Genomic DNA, 19,963 nt, shown 5'->3' on the forward strand with positions numbered 1-19,963 from the left:
GAGAAATGAAATGAAAGAAAAGATATATAAGAATGCATCGCACATTGCGAAATTGGGAACTGTTTATGGTAGACATCTCTTTCGGTTTTGGGCGGTGTGTGTGTGTGTGGGCATCAGTGCGTGCAGTCAGCCACGATGTGAGATGTACTATCCTGTGGGTAAGAAAAATGTGCTGCTTTCCAAGACAAGCAAGGCCTCTCTCTGTGCTGTTTTCAGACTGAGAGAGTGTAAGGCCTGCTTTTCGGAATAAAACAGGGATGTCACGTGATGCACACAGGAACGGGCTCTTTAACCGCCTGCCCTGTGAGCATCAGTGTTTTCTACCCACCAGGGCAAAACTCTGCCAGCAGAGAGTACAGCGGTGTCACTCTGTGACACCTTAACTGAAGTGTCACTCTCCAAGGTTTCAGTGACCTGCAGCCAACCACGGCCCGAAAACGAAATAGAAAACTGCAGACATGAACAACTCCGAACTTACATTTGACGCCGTTCTGAGCAGTGTGGTGAAATCTCACACTGTCCACTCTGTCGCACCCAGACATAAACCATCCCTTCATCCAGCCCAGCCTCACTGTGTACACTGCCCGCCCATTACTCCCTTAGCTGTGTCGTTAGCAGGTAGACAGTGACCCGACACTATGTCATGACGCCTCTCATTCACCTCACTGCCTCTCTCCATCATCTCATCTCACATCGTCACAAGAGAAGCCCGAGTACAGGGCAGTGAGATATTTTGAGAGAGTGATCACATTCACATCACTTTTATTATGGTATAGTTATAACTGTTCTATTTTATAATCCATTACAGTTGTTAGTCCCTGACTGTGCCTGATTTATAAATGAAACTTCATCGTAGGTTTGTATAGGAAGAAACACTGCATGCCTAGGGCCCGGTGCTCTCCGTGGTTTCGGGCTCGCTCCGAGGAGTCCTGAAATGTATCCCCTGTAGACAAGGGGGGACCACTGCAGAACCCTTTACGAGACAGCGCACAGGGAAAGTAATTCTTTACACTATAGCTATAAACCAATTTAGGCAATAACTTCAAAAATACTTCTGATTGAAGGTCTGATCCTCACATCGCCTTGAGGAATAGAGTTCTGAAAGCCATAAAAACTGTGATAAATCACAAGACAGGTAAATATTTAAAAGATCCTGAGTTGCTGAAGTTTAACAGAATCTTACAGTGTTCTTCCATTTGGGTCTCACATACAAAAAGGAAAGTTTCTGCGAAGCTGTGAGAAATGTGGAAAATCATTAAGGCCTGGGGAATCAGCAGGAGGAAGGACTGTTCGCAACTGTTATGTATGAGGGGCGAAGCCTTAGGTGTTCATCAGGACCGGGCGACACAGTCTCTGGGTTGTGACGCTGTATGTGGGGGCGGGGCAGAGAGGGGCAATGGCATTTGTTCTGCTCTCTCTCGGATTTCGGTCCCCTCTGCTGCTTCCCGCAGGCAAATTGGGCCCTTCTGGTGCTGGTTCCCAGGTGTGTGGGCCTGTGTACCCTCCAGACCCTGTGGATCTCTCCAATAAACCCTCTGTGAGCCTGAGAGCCTCTCCCAGCACCTCAACCCCCGAACAAGCAACAAGTGGAAAACTTATTTGAACAAATAATAAAGGAGAACTTCCCCAATCTGGCAAAGGAAATAGACTCCCAGGAAATCTAGGAAGCTCAGAGAGTCCAAAAGAAGTTGGACCCAAGGAGGAACACACCAAGGCACATCATCATTACATTAGTCAAGATTAAAATGAAGGAGAGAATCCTAGAAGCAGCAAGACATAAGGGGACAGTCACTTACAAAGGACTTTCCATAAGACTGTCAGCTGATTTCTCAAAAGAGACCTTACAGGCAAGAAGGGGCTGGAAAGAAGTATTCCAAGTCATGAAAGGCAAGGACCTACAACCAAGATTGCTCTATCCAGCAAAGCTTTCATTTAGAATGGAAGGGCAGATAAAGTGCTTCTCAGATAAGGTCAAGTTCAAGGAGTTCATCATCACCAAGCCCTTATTATATGAAATGTTAAAGGGACTTACCTAAGAAAAAGAAGATAAAAAAGATGAACAGTGAAAGGACAGCAAACTCACAGCTATTAACAACCACACCTAAAACAAAAGCAAAGAGGACAGCTAGATCAGGAGCAGAACCATAGAAATGGAGATCACATGGAGGGTTAGCAACAGGGGAGTGGGAGGAGGAGAAGTGGGGAGAAGGTACAGAGAATAAGTAGCATAGACAGTGGGGAGGGCAAGAATAGTACAGGAAATACAGAATCTAAAGAACTTGAGACGCATGGTCATAAACTAAAGGGGGGATGGTGGGGGAGGGGGATACAGGGTGGAGGGAATGAAGGGGGGAAATGGGACAATTGTAATGGCATAATGAATAAAATATATTTTAAAAAAAGAACAAGGAAGGAAAGAAGAGCCAGGGTGGGCTCCCAGGAGCCCCCAAGCTCGGGGCTCATCCTCTGCAGTGAAGCAGAGCCAGCTAAGAGCTGCATGCAGACCAGAGAAATGGTTCACATTTTTGGCTTGGATGTTACTTTCTGTATATAACAGTCCTACTAGTAACTCTATTGAGTGAACATTTAACATCTACTATTTTGTTTATAATGGTTAGAACAGTAATGTTTGGCCTTGTCAGCTTACAAAATAAATCATAGCTGTTCTGAAGCAGAGAAACACAGCTCAGGAAACCTCTCGTAGAGAGAGGCACCCCTTATATAGGCTTCCCAGAGGCTGTGGTCGTCCCGCAGAGAGACTGGCCGTTTCAGAGACACCGCGGGCCTGTGGGGACGGCTGCAGAGGACTTCACTGTGCGATAGAACACACCAACAGTCTTCAGAATTTGGGAGCATGTATACCACATTATCAATGAATACAAGGCAATAAGAGAAGTGCAATTAGCTGTTCAAACTTCGCCCAAATCACGTGACACCGAAGCAGGCTTTCATGCAATACAAATTCTCAACTCTCAAACAGCCTACTCACCACTGGAAAATCTGGTGTCATGAAATGTAACACCGTGTTTTATGGAATCATTTTCCAAATTAAATTATGCATATTATACCAGTGAACAACTCTTTTAAAAGGCATAATTTAAAATACTTTGGAAGCCCTGACTGGTGTGGCTCAGTGGGATGGGCTTCCTCCTGAGGATCAAAAGGAGGTCACGGGTTCGACTGCGGTGGGGGCGCATGCCTTGGACTGCAGGCCCTGTCCCCAGCTGGGAGCATGCGAGAGGCAACCGGCCAACGTTTCTCTCACACATCAATATTTCCTCTCCCTCTCTTTCTCCCTCCCCTCCCTCTCCTTAAAAGTAAATAAATAAAGTCTTCTAAAAAATAAAATACTGTAGAAAAATTACCTTTATATAAACTTGTACCCATTTGTCAGTTCTAGCTTCAAAGACTCTTCAGAGTCCAATCATCACCTCCACCACAAGCACCCTCCTCAGGAAACTACCTGGACATCTGCAGCCTCCGAAACTCAACCAGTCCCCTTGCTTCCACCTTTCTCCTTCTCTAGTTATTCCTCCACACAGAATGGCCAGAGTGGTTCTTTTCAAAATGAATGGCCTTCTTCCCCTAAAGTCGAATGGCCCTACTGCCCTGAGAAGAGTCTTCAAACCCTTTTCCAGAGCCTCCAAGGCCGTATTTGCTCTGATATCCTCTGCCCTGACCTTCCCCCACTCACTGAGAATGCTTGGCTCAGCTCTTCCCTTTTCTTCCCCGAATGCCAGCTGCCCTTAGGGAGTCATTCCCTGCTCTGTGAGCCTCATGTCTTCCTGGGACAAGCCTGGCCACGTTCAGGGTTGGATGAGACTGGTTGGGGGGCGGGGGGGGGGGGGCCAGGGAGCAAATCCCTCCAATTCCAGGAGTTAGTTAGCCAGGAGGCTCTTTTGGCTTTCATCCACCTCTATCATCTGCAACAAAGCTGGATTCTGGCCTTCATCTGTCATGCTTTAGTAATTCATCTTATTTCTTAATTTGCTGAGAAACCAGGTAGAAAAGAGGGATGATAATTATTGGGTCTAATAAAAACCCCCAAACATGAAACACACATGCAAGGTACACACACCTTATATGTGAGTATGGGAAAGGATCTAGAAATGCTCATCTCTAGGTGGGGTAGTTACAGGTGACTTATTTTCTTCATATGCTTTTCTATTTTGTATGAACATCTTTATATATAATGAGGGATTACTTTTATACTCAGAAAAAAGTAGCCAAAATTAACTTTCTTGGAGAGTTATTTAGCAGAGTAAAGCTTGGGAAATGGTTTTTAGAAGAAATTATGAGCTATGTTTTGGGCACATGTCTAATGAACAGTAACAAAAGGACTCTCCATAATCACGATTATACACAATGCAGATAAAAATGTCTGACATTTTTTCACAAATATTCCATAATTACTTTCACTTTAATATCCTGGTTAAATTCAAGTCACCAAATAGTGATAAAATTATATCATTCTCTTGAATCTATACAGCATCTCTTGTCTATTCAATATAAAGGAAACATAAGATTATACTAACTGCTAACTTACAATGTTTATACATTTGACTCCAAAACAGAAGCTTTTCTTCATATATTTTACAGGTTTTTGGTTCATGACTGATTCCCCTTTTTTCTCTAAATATCAACATACACATATGCTGCCTTTGCCACATTAAGGAAAATTCTTCTATATTTACTTATGAGTCAAAACGCTTTAAGAGTACTTGTAAAACCACAGTGAGATATCACCTCACACTGTTACAACGGCTATTATCAAAAAGAGAAGAAATAAGGCCTTGGTGAGAATATGGGGCAAAGGGAAGCCTTGTTCACTGTTGGTAGAATCATACACGGGTGCAGCCCTTACAAAAACAGTGTGGAGGTTCCTCAGAAAATTAAAAATAGAACTACAACATGATCCAGCTATTCTACTTCCAGGTGTTCATCCAAAGAAAACCAAAACTTAATTCAAAAAGGGGTGTGCCCCTTGTGTTCACTTTAACACTGTTTACAACAGTCGGGACATAGAAGCAACCTAAACACCCATCGACAGGCGAATGAATAAAGGTGTGGAGCATACACATAGCAGAGTATTACTCAGCCAGGAAACAGAATGAAATCCTGCCCTTTGTGGCAGCATAAATGGACCCAGAGGGTATTACACTAAGTGAAGTAAGGCAGATAGAGAAAGATAAACACCATATGATTTATCCTCCAGCAGGAATCTAAAAACCAAAGTAAACAAAACAGAAACAAACTTATTGATACAGAGAACAAAGTGATGGTCACCATATGAAAAGGGGGTTGGGCTAAAGAGTGAAAAAGATGAAAATGATTAAGAGTTACAAATTGGCAGTTAGAAATATAGTCATGGGGATAGAAAGTACAGCTGAGGGGATACAGTCACTAATATGGTAATAGCCATGGACAGTTCCAGATGGGCACTTGAAATACCATGGTGATCACTTCCTAGGGTATATAAATGTCAATCACTATGTGCGACACCTGAGCCTAATATAATGCTGTATGTCAACTATAATTGAAAAATTAAAATACCTATACATCTTTAAGTAAATGTTTAACTCAATTTTAATTTTTCTTCAAGGTTCAATGAGTAACTTTGATCTGTATATAATCATCTAAACCTAAAAACACTTCCACGCATTCTTCTAATCAGTTATGTTTTTCTTTGTATATGCTAATGTCTAAGCATTCAAGCAGAATGTAAGTTTTGCCTTTCTGAGGCTACAGCACCAAAGCTGTACTTTAGATACAGTTTTGAAAAGACCAGGACTTCCGCCAAGATTAAGGCATAGGTGGAGACGCCTTGCTTTCTCACACAACCAAGTTTAGAGTCAACTAAATATTAGCAACAGAAAACACAGCCAGAACACAGCCAGAAAATTGAACTTTTCGGAAGTCTGATAACAACAAATTCTTCAGCCTGACCGGAAAGAGGAGTGAAACCAGCAGCTGGTGGAGCGGGGTTCCACAGGAAAACTCACTCAGACGTACTCAGGTGCGCAGAACCCAGGTGTGGGGTTGCAACGGGTGGACCCAGGGAGCAACCCAGGGAGCGACTGCGGGGAACCAGCCAGGGAGCAGGGCTGAGATTTGACTGTGGTCGCGCATTTGTGCGCTGATAGACCAGCGAGGGAGTGGGCGGTTAGACGGACCCAGCAGGCCCTAGCGGCGAGCAGCAGAAGAGGGCACCGCCATTTCCCCACTCTGACCCCACCTCCACATACAGCGTCGAAACCCAGCGACCTGAGTGGCCCTGCCCTGGTGAACCACCTAAGGCTCTGCTCATCACCCAACGGCACGAAACAGCAGAGGGGGTCGCCATTTCCCCGTTCTGACCACGCCCCCACATACAGCGTCACAACCCAGTGACCTGGGAGTCCAAGGCTCAGCTCCTCATACTTAACGGGCACAAACAGACCAAAAATGGCTCAAGAAGATCTCAAAGCCCCAGAGCCTATAAATCTAAGTGATGAAGAAATAGCAAAACTCTCAGATACACAGTTTAAAACACTGGTGATCAGGATGCTCACAGATCTGGTTGATTATAGCCACAAATTAGACAAACATATGAAGGCGAAATTAATGGAAATGAATGGAATTGCACAGGAAACCAATAGTGATGAAAAGGAAACTGGGACTCAAATCAATGGAGTGGACCAGAAGAAAGCAAATAATGGCCAAACAGAAAAGAGTCAAGAAGCAAGAATTCAAAGAAATGAGGAGAGTCTTAGGAACCTCCAGGACATCTTTAAACGCTCCAACATCCGAATTATAGGGGTACCAGAAAGGGGAAAGAAACAGCCACCAGTGGAAAACTTATTTGAACAAATAATAAAGGAGAATTTCCCCAATCTGGCAAAGGAAATAGACTTCCAGGAAATCCAGGAAGCTCAGAGAGTCCCAAAGAAGTTGGACCCAAGAAGGAACACACCAAGGCACATCATCATTACATTAGCCAAGATTAAAATGAAGGAGAGAATCCTAGAAGCAGCAAGAGATAAGGGGACAGTCACCTACAAAGGAGTTCCCATCAGACTGTCAGCTGATTTCTCAGAAGAGACCTTACAGGCAAGAAGGGGCTGGAAAGAAGTATTCCAAGTCATGAAATCCAAAGACCTACAACCAAGATTACTCTATCCAGCAAAGTTTTCATTTAGAATGGAAGGACAGATAAAGTGCTTCTCAGATAAGATCAAATTCAAGGAGTTCATCATCACCAAGCCCTTATTATATGAAATCTTAAAGGGACTTATCAAAGAAAAAGAAGTTAAAGAAACATGAACAGTGAAAGGACAGCAAACTCACAGTTATTAACAACCACACCTAAAACAAAAGCAAACTAAAAGGACAGCTAGATCAGGAGTGGAAACATAGAAATGAAGATCTCAAGGAGGGTTAGCAACAGGGGAGTGGGAGGAGGAGAAGGGGGGAGAAGGTACAGAAAATAAGTAGCATAGATGGTAGATGGAAAATAGATGGGGGGGCAAGAATAGTCGGGGAAATATAGAATCTAAAGAACTTGAGACACATGGTCATAAACTAAAGGGGTGGTAATGGTGGGGACAGGGGGGTAGGGTGGAGGGGAATGAAGGGGGGGAATAGAACAACTGTAAAGGCATAATCAATAAAAAAATAAAATAAAAAGACCATAATCTACTTTAAGAATAAAAATAAGGATTGTTTATTTTCTTTAACAGCTTTATTGAAGTATAGCTTAATACTATAAAATTCACCCATTTTAAGTATACAATTCATTGATTCTTAGCCAGTTTACAGCTGTGCAGTTCATCTCCACATGCACTTTGGAAAGTAGCGTGTTGTGGCAGAGAGGCTGGGAATGCGGGTTCCAGAGCAGCCTGGCTGGCTCCGCAATTTAGCTCATGACTGTGGGCAAGCTGTTAAATTCTCCTCTGCTGTGCTTTAGTTTTCTCATCTGAAATATGGTTAGTGGGAGTACTTTCTCACAGTATTATTCTGAGGGCCAAATAAACTAATATATACATATAAAAGTACTTGGAACAGTAGCTGTCACAAAGTGTTCAATAAATATTAGCTGTTATTAATATCATGTTATGTTTTAAAATCTATTTATTAGAAAATAGGCTGAAATACTATTGATGCAAATAAGCATCACTCCAAACTGAAGGCTAAATCAAACAACCTATAACAATACATTTGATTATGATGAAACTGGATTAACAGTAATTTCACATTTAAAAACAAGAGTAACAGCAATTAAAAACCAAACTCACTCAAGAGAAAATCCATGATGCTTTGATAGCATCCATTCAGCCATTTACTCAACAGATATTTACTATGGACATATATATCATGCTCTCCTTAGACACAGGAAAATGGAAATAAGACTAAAAAGTCCCTGACTTATAAAGCTTAGGGGGAGACAAAAATAAATGAGCAGGCCAATAAAAAGCAAAACAAAATAACCACATAGTGGGAAGTGTTATAAATACAAGAAAACAAAGCAAAGGGACAGAGCCACGGAGCAGGGAAGCAGGGCACTGCACTCGCCCATCGAGGTCAAGAACCAGCCTTTTTCACCTGCATTCTCAAACACTACCCCGCTCCATGGTTCTGAGATGACACTGCACCAGAGGCCAGGATGCGAAGGTAGCGGCCACATCCAGGGCAATAACCATGGCAAAGTCATGTAGCCAGCAAGAAAAACAAAGGCCAAAGGGCGGGACAAGGCCCAGTAATACTTGAGGAGCAGAGAGAGGTCTGCTAGCTTGGAGTTTGGTGAGCATGAAGGACAAAAGATGGGGTTAAAGAGGGACGCAGACACCAGACTGCTATATTATTTCACTATTTGAATCACCCCTTTCCTATCCAACATCTTGAGCCACTGTTAGGTCGTTAACTGGACATTCCTGAAGTCTGAGGAAGCTCACCGTCACCACGGGCCCAACTGTGGCAAAGAACTCTTCACTCATTAAAGAGATGAGATTTTAGCCCTTCCAGCCAAGATGACCATGTAGGTAGACATGGCTCGCCTCCTCGCACAACTACAACTAAAATATAGAACAACCATCACTCAGAACTGACAGAAATCAAGTTGAATAGAAATCTGACAACTATGGATCTAAAGAAACCACATCCATCCAGACTGAGCTGGCAGACGGGTACCATATGTAAGATTTCATCAACCCGCTAACACTATGTGATCCACCTTGGAGGTCCCCGGAAACTCCACCCCGCCCAACTTATGGACCCACCCAAGCTGCTTTTCTATACAAATGGCTGGATTTGGCTTAAACCACACAACTTCCTAAATCCACTCACACAGGCAACAGCTGGCCTCAGTGAGCACCAGGGCCAGAATCAGCAGCCCAGATTCATAGCTTTGCTTCTCCTGAGAATCTCCAAGCCCAACACAAGTAGCAGCCATCTCAGATCTATAACTCAGGCAGGGTGGCACTGGGCACCCTGCCTGAGTTGGGGCTGATCTTGGCCTGAACCACCTGGGAAACCTCAGGGCCAGCACAACCAGTGCACAGCTATAAACCACAGAGTACCACTACCCTGCCCCTGCACAGCTGGTCCTCCATAGAGGGCAAAGGTTGCTGGTCAGTGGTCATAGCCAGTCCTTGCAGCTGAATGGCCTGAGTAAATCCCTCCCATTGATCTGCCAATAGCAACCAAGGCTCAACTACAAGAAGAGGGTATACTTAGCCCACACGCGAAGGGCACATCTCAAATACCCAGCTTGGGTGATAGGATAGGCTGTGCCACTGGACCCTACAGGACACCTGCTACATTAGGCCACACCACCAAGACATGGAGTCGAAGCAGCTCTACCTAATACATGGAAACAAACACAGGGAAGCTGACAAAGAAACATGGTCCAAATGAAAAGACAGATCAAAACTCTAGAAAAAAAGCTAAACGAAATGGAGATACACAGTCTATCAGATGCAGAGTTCGAAACACTGGTTGTATGGATGTTCAAGGAATTTAATGAGGACTTCAATAGCATAAAAAAGATCCAGTCAGAAACAAAGGATACACTAATTGAAATGCAGAACAATTTACAGGGAAACAACAGTACAGTGGATGAAGCTGAGAATCAAACCAATGATTTAGAACACAAGAAAGAAAGAAAAAAAACCAACCAATCAAAACAATAAGAAAAGAGAATCCAAAAAATGAAGTTAGTATAAGCAGCCTCTCAGACAACTTAAAGCAACCCAACATTCACTTCATAGGGGTGACAGAAGGAGGAGAGAAAAAGTAAGAAATTGGCAATCTATTTGAAAAAATAATTTTTAAAAATGCCCTAATTTGGTAAAGGAAATAGACATGCAAGTCCAGAAAGCGCAGAGAGTCCCAAACAAGATGGGTGCGGAGAGGCCCACTCCAAGACACATCATAATTAAAATGCCAAAGGTTAAAGATAAACAGATGGGAGGGGAGTGTGGGAGAATGGATGAGAGTGAGGGGGTTAAGAAGTACAAATACACAGTTGCAAACTGTCATAGCCATGGGGATGTAAAGTACAGTATTGGAAAGGGAGCAGTCAAGAAACTTACACACACGCCCCACGGACATGAACAGGGGCGGGGAAGAGGGGACTGTCTGAAGGAGTGGGGGGTGCTGGGTGGACAGGAGCAGAGGGGGGAAAATCAGGACAAATGTAATAGCATAATCGATAAAATATAAAATATAATTTAGAAAATAAAAAGATGAGATTTTAAAAGGAAAGATTAAGTTTTAAAAAAATACAATATAATTCTGTTATTTGAATGTTTTCAGGCACTACACATTTAGATACACAATCTTCTAGTCCATAAATAGGGCCACAGAGCTGTTCAAGAGCATCACCGAGTGACCAGCGCATGACCTAGCCTTCTTCAATGGGCTGGACCTCCACCAGCAGGCGGGCCTTGTGGCTAACAAGGCAGAGTGGTCAGAACAGGGAGGGGCACCAAGACAATGATGTAGAGAATGACCAGTGGGAAAAGAATTTTGTCTAATCTGATTTTTTTCAAGTTTTTGTATTCACTCTAAGTCATGGGAGATACTCCAGAGCTGATTACAGACCCACTGAAATTCCGTAGGTGTCTGAGGAAATGTCAACTATGTATTCAGTCCACGGTGAGCACTGGGCAGTGAGGGTTGCGTTTAGCTGGATGTCAACCAGAGCAGAGAGCCAGGACGGGTGAGAGTATCCAACGTGACAGCCTGAAGCAGAGTGAAGGTGCAGGGCATGAAACTGAGGGGGCAAAAGTGAGGGCACTAAGCTTCAATGGCACTGATGAGAGGAGAGACAGAGAATAGCCTGAAGTTCTAAGTAGAAATATAACTTATTAAAAACAGCAAAGTCTAAAGGAAGAGGGAGCCCTAACACAGATGAGGCGCTTCGGTCTGGGTGCACTGAGCACAGGCACCAGTCCAAGCTCCCGGTGGGAGCATCCACCGGTAGAACGAACCTGCCGAAGAAAGCAAGGGACGGAATCAAGAGAAGCAGATTCAGTCGGCAGTTACTGAAAGTAATGATAACTGACACTAAGCTAGTTTGTCTCCTTCACAGGAGACTAGAAAAGATGATGTCCTGTTCCTCTAACATAGAGACAGGGGAACCAGCCAATGACAGAAGCAGAGAACAGTAAGAGCAAGTAGGCTGTGACACTCGCATCATTGAGTTGGCTAGGTCATCTCAAGTTTCAGGGGCAAGAGGGAAGTTGGCAGGAGAAGAGGTTGTTTCAAAGAGTGACAGCATCAATAGGGAGAAGACAGACTATAAAACACAGCTCTGAATCTGGTGCTTAGAAAGTCTTATTCTTAAAAATGCCTAAAAAATGACTTCTGATTACCTCCCAACTAACATCGCTCTCACATAGAGCTTCTTATATTTAAATAAGCTGCTCCAATTAGTGTACTAAGTGAAAAGTAAGCAAGTCAGAGCAAGACATATGATTTCACTTACATGTGAAATTTATGGACAAAATAAACTGAAGAACAAAATAGAAACAGAGCTATATCTATTCACTTACAAGGTTGTCTATCTTGTATTTAACTAAATTAAGCAAAATGCGAATTCTCCTTCTACGTAAAAACAAATGAAACCTTTTACTCTGACATATACATACTCCTAAAGGGAAAGGTATAAAAGGACAGAAATCGAGCTAACCCAAACATGGTTTATCTGGCGATGAAAGGAGACATTTAGAGGTCCGTGGTGGCCTGGTTGTTAGTTACTACTGGTGACTTGATTTCCTGCACTCTCTCTCCTTCATACCTGGTCTCTTGTTCTCCAGGGGCTTATGTGGCCAGAAGCTTATCTCCTGAGGCGATGCCTAGTTCTTGCCCCAGCTTTCTCTGGTTCATGCCAACCACTCTTTAGCATGGCTGAGAGGGTGTGGAGGCTGATCAACCTCTGAGCTGGAGCAATGTCTCTGCAGGATCCTGCAGGCTTGTGGCTTTCCTGGGAAGGGGGTGTAGTGTGCGGTCATTTTCCAAAAGGGACAGACGCAGAATCTAGGCCAGGGTTGCAGGCCAAAGAAGCATAGGAGGTAGACAGATGGAAAATGGATCAAGGTAGTACTACCTCTCCCTGGCAGTACCCTATTGCCAAATCACATTTCAAATTATTCCCTCCCCTCACCTGTGTCTAGGGTAGGCAAAACCCCATGAATATGATGGACCCCCCATTTTCCTACCAAAATCTTAGTCTACAAATCGTGATTGTAACACAGGTAAATGCGGCATGTTCTTCTAGTAAAGAGTCTAGTGTATTATAGATTCTCAATAGCTACTAAGGAGCAGCAACACTGCTTTCAGCAAAATATGTCCAAAGGCTTTGGCAGGTGTTTTTATATGAATATAAGTCACCGGCTATTCATAAGACTATACCTGCTGGGATAGTTTAAAAGCCAGAAATTATACTTGAGAGACATGGAATCAATTTTTAAGAATCTACCCATGTTAATACAAATTATTTATTTATACATTATTAAGGATATACCAAAACTTACCTCAATATCTCTCTCCCTCTGTCATATTCTATCTCATGTGCTTTAATATAACTAAGATAATTTTTATGCTACTGTCTCTGACATTCAGTATTATTTTATATTAATTTCAGGTGTACAGCATGATGGTTAGACAATCATAATTCACAAAGTGATCCCCCAATATTTCCAAGTACCCATCTGGTACCGTGTTTAGTTATTACAATATTAGTTTTTAATGCCAGTATTTCTTAATGTCTACTTAGAAATACACTGACAATCTCACTTTATGTTACCTTTTCAGAATACACTCTTCCACTAACTCATGCAACAATTAGTTACCTAGGCACTGTTCTTTGCTCTGGAAATAAAGCAGGGGGCCAATGAGACATGTTCCTTTCCCTCACGGAGCCAAATCCTCCCAGAGGGAAACAGCCAACCAACGCATAAATATTCAGTAGAGTGTGCTGACTGGTGATCAGCCCCACGGGAGAAATAAGAGGGGCAGACAGAGTGCCGCTGGTGGGGTGGAGGTTGCAGTTCCTACACAGTGGAGTGGGGACGGCCTTGCTGGGAAGCACACTGAGGACTGCACTGGAAGGGGCGAGGGAGAAGCATGTGAACACCCGGGAGGAGAGTGCCGCAGGCTGAGGCAGGTGCACGCCGCTGCCCCTCCAGTGCCACCCCCCCCACGTCTGCTCCTCTCTCACTGGACGCTCAGCGAGCACTGGCCTCCTTGCTGTTGCTCAGACATGTGCTCAGACATGTGCCGGGGAGAGAGAGAGGGACCCAGGGAGGCAGGGTACGAGCTCCTCTGAGAAGCCACTTCTTCCAGCTGAGAGGCAGCCATCATCGTGACTGACAGGGATGCTGGGCAGGCACTTCTCGTGAGCAGCGCCGTCTGACAGCACTTTCTGCGGGGACAGGATTGCTCTCGACCCGTGCTGGTCGGTGAGGAGCCGCTGGACACATGTGGCTATTGGGCAGGTTCACAAGAGGCTGATATGACAGGGGAACCGAAATTTTAATTGTATTTTAATTAATTTACTGAATACATTGAAAGGGTCAAATGTGGCTAGTGGCTACCATACTGGCCAGCATGAGTCTAGAATAAAGGTAGGCCTTGAGAATAAAAGAATTTATCATTAATAGACAGACACCTTATTTCTTAATAAAGACATTTAATTTGCTAAGGTTCCACTTTGTCCATTAAAAATTCTACGGTTATGGCAGTTGTGATAGCTTCACTTCTCACGAAACGTGCTAACCATTATTTACCATGTAATTCTTTGGCTACTGAGTAGAAAACTTATTGCTGTTAGGCTTTCTTACCTCAGCTTTAGTGTTTTCCTGTGAGTGATCTATTATTGCTAAAGTAATAGCTAAGAAATTTTTTAAGAATCTATTCACTTTTTTATTAGCAACAATTGATTTTTTGTTTATTTATTTTTAAATTAAATTCACTGGGGTGACACTGGTTAATAACATTATATAGGTTTCAGCTGTACAATTCTCTGGCACATCATGTGGGCCCACCACCTGAAGTCTAGTGAAAATCCATTTTTAAACTCAAGCTGCATTTCCTGCTAGCAAGCTTTTTCCTATCAGTTTGACTTTTCCTCAAGGGACACGCTTACATGCAAATGTAAAAAATATGAATGAAATATAATGAATGGGATGTGGCATAATAAGCTATACATTCATGTATTACTGGATTCTAACAAAACAGTATGAAAGACTGTGATTAGCAGAATGGCTGGAAAAGATCAGGGGTCCGGGAAGAACTGGCATTCAAACAGCTTTGTCTGCTCCAAAGCTGGAAATGGAAGATACTCATTACTTCAAGAGACACGCAAGGCCAGGCTTTAAAATCTATATTCAACTTTATAAAAATATAAAGGTTCTAAGAGAAAGGCACACACACACACACACGTAAAATAACATATATCACACTAAACACACCATTTTTAACGCTACCCAAGAAAACTTCATGGTTTAGAATTTCTATGTTTAAATCAACAGCACTAAGAGTCGATGAAAGCCAGTTACTAAAAAATTTATTGCTTGGTTAAAACTCAGTTTACAATTCAAAGGATCTTAAAAATCTCTGTGCTGTGATGACGCTTTATGGAGTTTTCAGTGGAGATGAAAACAAATAAAAAGATCTGACAAACAGAAAATGACAAAGCTATTTCCAGCATTATAAACATGGAAACTTTGTACCTTATTCCAAGAAAACTGACTTTAACTCATCTGCCTGAAAGGAGAATTATGATTCCTGAGATCCCTTTCAAAATGTAAGTGTTTGATGGCAATTTTATTTGAAAGACATTATTTTTATAATTAAAAAAAAAACTAGAATGCAAACTTCATGAATCAGGGATTTTTAATAATGTGCAGTATTTCTAGTGCCTATAATAGTGCCTGCCATATAGTAGGTACTTAATAAATATATACTAAATTAATAATTAGACCACATTTTACTAAGATAACCGAACTGTATTATAACATTAGTAACATAGAACCATTCCACTTATCAAAATTCTCATTTTACCACCTACACATACAAAGCCCTTTTTCAAGTTTATTGGTATTTCACAGAATTAGTCAAAGTCTAGAATTCTATGGTTATAGAATCCTATGATCCTTTCCAATTCAAATTTCATTTATTACAATAATGCAGTGAACTGTAAAGAAAAAATCTGAAACCTATTCAAACGGAACATTAAGGCAACATATTACTGAAATTACTACAGAAAGAACTGTGAAACAACTGATGCAGCATCCTCACATTTCACGATTTTCTTAAATCTTTCATTCCAAGAAACATTTTTCTAGTTGTCTGTGTAGTATTGTTTTATATGACCATCAAATCCTTCATTTTCACAATCAAGTACTTACACTGAAACGCCCTATAACGAACTGCACTGCACTTTTAAGTTTTATACCAAAAGGCCTAACTTACTTTAAAAACAAATCTAATATGCACTGGGAAATACCACGCTGGGATGTGTGCGGCAGTGCTGTTTACCGAGGAAGCCCCAGTGTTTTATCAACTAACACTGAAGTTTCAACAAGGGATAACGTTAGGAAATTTACCTTCATAACACCTTAACACGTCCGTCCAATACGTAAGGTGGTTTCCTCCTAAGAAACGAGGACGTGGACGTCCGCGACTCACCGTCAGGTTCCGGTCCCAGATCTGCACGCTGCCGTTCTGGCAGGCAGCGGCCACGAGGCTCCCATCTCTGCTGTAGGTGCACGTGGTGGGGATCACCTTCTTACCCTGCACCGTCCGCGGCTTAAACACACTTTTCTGCTTCTTTGGATTTTCGACTTCCCATAGCCTCACAGTCCTAAAAAGGGTAAGGAGATTTTCATGTCCCAAAAAGAAAGGAGTTTAAAATATAAAAGAGCCCGTTAAGACTGCTTCCACTTTTAAGCACAGGAATTTAATAATTATATTAAAAATAAAATGGGCCCTGTGAGTATTCTCCAATTATAAATGAGGTTACTCACTGAAGTGAAGTGCACCAGCCGAGTCGTGTTGGCAAATCAAAAAGCAAACGGCAAATTCTGCCTCAAATCTACCAGCCATCAGTCCTGACCCTCAACAGCAGGGGCCCCCAACAGCTCTGCCTCTCCACTCGGATCACTGACACTGTTGAACACACCCCCATATACACGCATCAACTTCTAAATCTCCCACCTGTGTCAATGCAGCCCCGTATCACATGCACTAGGAGCACACTGAGACACTCGGTCACCAAAAAAGGACCATGTCCTGCTCTAGGGCCCAGGCAAAGATTTCTCGCCTCTTAGGGAGAAGTGAAAACACTGCTGCCAGAGCCTGAGTTTTCACTCCATAGAAAGCAACGGCAGTTCGAGCTGGAGCGGGCACAGGATACCCTCCTGCTCTCGGTCTTCGCCAGAGGAGTCCTGTGCCCGAGGGGGGCTGGGGAAAAAATCTACATGCTGGGGTGGGGATGTAACATGCGCAAAAACAAGGATGAGTTCAGAGAAATAAGGGTGAATTTCAAAAACGTACAAATCTTTCTAAAAGACAATGGCTGTAAAGAAACCAAATAAGACCCTGTGAGGTTTACAATACACGTTGCAGTGCACTGTGTGCCAACATCAGCACGAAGGCTGGAAGGGAGGGATGGCAGTACACAGTTTCATACGGTACTTGAAATGGTGTAATTATACTTGATGAGGGACTCTGATGCATTAAAGATATATATTACAAACCCTAGAGTAATCACACTTTTGTAATGTATATATAATAATAGAGATAAAATGGAAATAAAAAATGAATCCTATAAAAACAGGAAAAAAGAAAGAACTCTAGGATAAATATAATACAAATGGCTACACAGTAGGTTTAAATTCAACCTCATTAATAATCACATTAGTTGTAAATGGCCTAAAAACTCTAATGAAAAGGCAAACTATGTCAGATTGGATTAGATAAAAGCAAATTCTGTCTTTAAAAACATACAAAAACCTTTAAATATAAAGACTTAGCTAGGCTAACAACAAAAAAAATGAAGAAAAGATACGCCTATAAACATAATCAAAGGAAAGCTAGAATGAGCATATTAATGTCAGACAAAGTGGATTTCAGAATAAAGAATAAAACTAGAGACAAAAAGGAACACTTCAGAATGATGCAGTCAACTATCAAGAAGACATAATAATCCTAAATACATATGCCCCTAATAACAGGGCCTGAAAATGTGAAAGCAAATTAATAGAAATAAAACAACAAATCCATACTGAGAGCTGTACACTTCAACAGTCCGCTCTCGGTAACTGATAGATAGAAGGAGACTGCTCTCCGCACACACACGCACATTCAGTCAGGACGTGCAGGCACTCAGAAACACTACCAAACAAGTGGAGCTAATCAACATTCATACAACGCCTTGCCCAGCAACAAATGAATGTGCGCTCCTTTCAGGTTTACACTGGTCATTCACTGAGACAGATGACAATTGGGGCCACAAAATAAATCTAAACACACTAACAAGAAATACAATCATATGTAGTATATGAACTGTCAAGAATATATAATTAAATAAGCAATTGATAACAGAAATGTTTCTGGAATGATATCTCTTCCAAAACATTAAGAAATTAAGAATACAAATGTAAACAATTCATGGGTCAGAAAAACATATCACAAGAAATAAGAAAAATACTTTGAATCTAACAAACAGAAAAATATAATACATCAAAATTCATGGTATTCAGCTAATGCAGGACACAGGGAAAAATGACAGAATTAACTGTATATATTTGAAGAAAGGAAAGCCTCAAATCAATGACCCTAAGATTCAACCTTAAGAAACTAGAAAAAGAAGAGAAAATTAAATCCAAAGAAAGCAAAAGAAAGAATATAATAAAAAAAAAATGAGAGTACAAATGAATAAAAAACAGAAAAACAGTAGAGAAACGAAAAGCTGGTTCTTTGAGAAGTGCAATAAAATTAATAAACCATTAGCTGGACTGACAGGAAAAAAAGCCCCACCAGAAATGGAAGACAGTATCAAACACCAATAACTTGAATGAAAGAAAGGATATCACTACAGAGCTTACCAACATTAAAAGGATAATAAAGAAATTTTATGTACAAGTGTATATACATACATTTGATAATTTAGATGAAACAGACAAATTTCCTTGAAAGATACAAACCACCAAAGCTCACTCAATAAGATATAAATAACTGGAATATTCCTGTATGATTAAAAAAGCTAAATACATAGTTTAAAATCCTCCTACAAAGAAAACCCTAGAGGGCTTCACTGTTGAATTCCACCGAACACGTGAGAGGGAAAGAACACCAGCTCTGTACAAGCGTCTCCTGGAAACAGAAGAGGAAACACTTCACAACTCGTGCTGTAAGGCCAGCATTACCCAGATGCCAGCCCCAATTTCGCTACATTGGATACACGGCCCCACACACCCAGTGAACACAGACCAAAATTCTTAGCCATCAGAAGCTGAAGCTAGCAGTGCATAGAATGCTAGTACTTCACGAGTAAGTGGACAATGGACAGGACTGGAAATTAAACAATATAATGCACCTTATCAACAGAGTGTAAAAGAAAAAAGATATATCATCATCTCAATTTATGCCAAAAAAGAATTAGGAAAAAAAAAACAACATCCACTAATGATTTAAAAAAAAACTCTCAGCAAACTAGGAATAAGATGGAACTTCTTCAACCTGACAGAGCACATATATAAAAACTTACAGGTAAAATACTAAATGGAGAAAGGCTGGATGCTTTCCTTTTATGCTTGAGAACAAAGCAATGACATCAACTCTCACCATTTCTTTATATGGGAGTTGCTAGCCAGTGCAGTAGAGTGAACGAAAGAAATTAAAGGCTGGAAAGAAGAAATAAACTGTCTTTATTCAGAGAACACATGATCATTTACATAGAAACTCCCAAGAATCTACTACATAGAAAATCCCAAGAATCTACAAAAATTTTATTAGAACTAATAAGTGAATTTAGCAAGGTCACAGAATACAAAGTCACCAATCATAAATCAATTTTATTTCTATTAACAAGCAACGAACAATTTGATAATGAAATTATAAAAATCAGGGAGGGGATAATGGGGGGAAATGGGGGTAGGGTTTTCGGGAACAACTATAAAGGACACATGGACAAAACCAAAGGGGGGCGGAGTCAAGGGGAGGGAGGTGGGGATGACTGGGGTGGTGGGGGAATGCAGATAACTGTACTTGAACAACAATAAAATAAAAAATTATCAAAATCATACCATTGATAACAGCATGAATAAACATGGCATCTGACGAGATAACGTGCACCAGCTGTACAGTGAACACTATAAAACACTTCTGAGAGAACTGAGAGATAGACATGAATAAGAAGACATGCTGTATTTACGGATCAGAAGAATCAATGTTGTTAGGATTTCAATTCTCCCCTAAC

General features: G+C 41.6%; 1 protein-coding gene across 2 annotated transcripts in view; it reads right to left on the minus strand.

The window, feature by feature from the left end:
* Nucleotides 1-19,963, minus strand: part of WDR70 (WD repeat domain 70) — a 235,032-nt gene that overhangs the window by 83,756 nt on the left and 131,313 nt on the right. For both annotated transcript variants that reach the window (XM_053657359.1, XM_053657358.1), the window contains exon 10: nt 16,171-16,345. In XM_053657359.1, coding sequence (XP_053513334.1) covers nt 16,171-16,345 — 175 coding nt within the window. The remainder of the gene's footprint in view (nt 1-16,170; nt 16,346-19,963) is intronic.

The sequence above is a fragment of the Artibeus jamaicensis genome, unplaced genomic scaffold (assembly GCF_021234435.1).
Source record: "Artibeus jamaicensis isolate MK-2021 breed Jamaican fruit bat unplaced genomic scaffold, CSHL_Jam_final scaffold_369, whole genome shotgun sequence".
Lineage (NCBI taxonomy): Eukaryota > Metazoa > Chordata > Mammalia > Chiroptera > Phyllostomidae > Artibeus > Artibeus jamaicensis.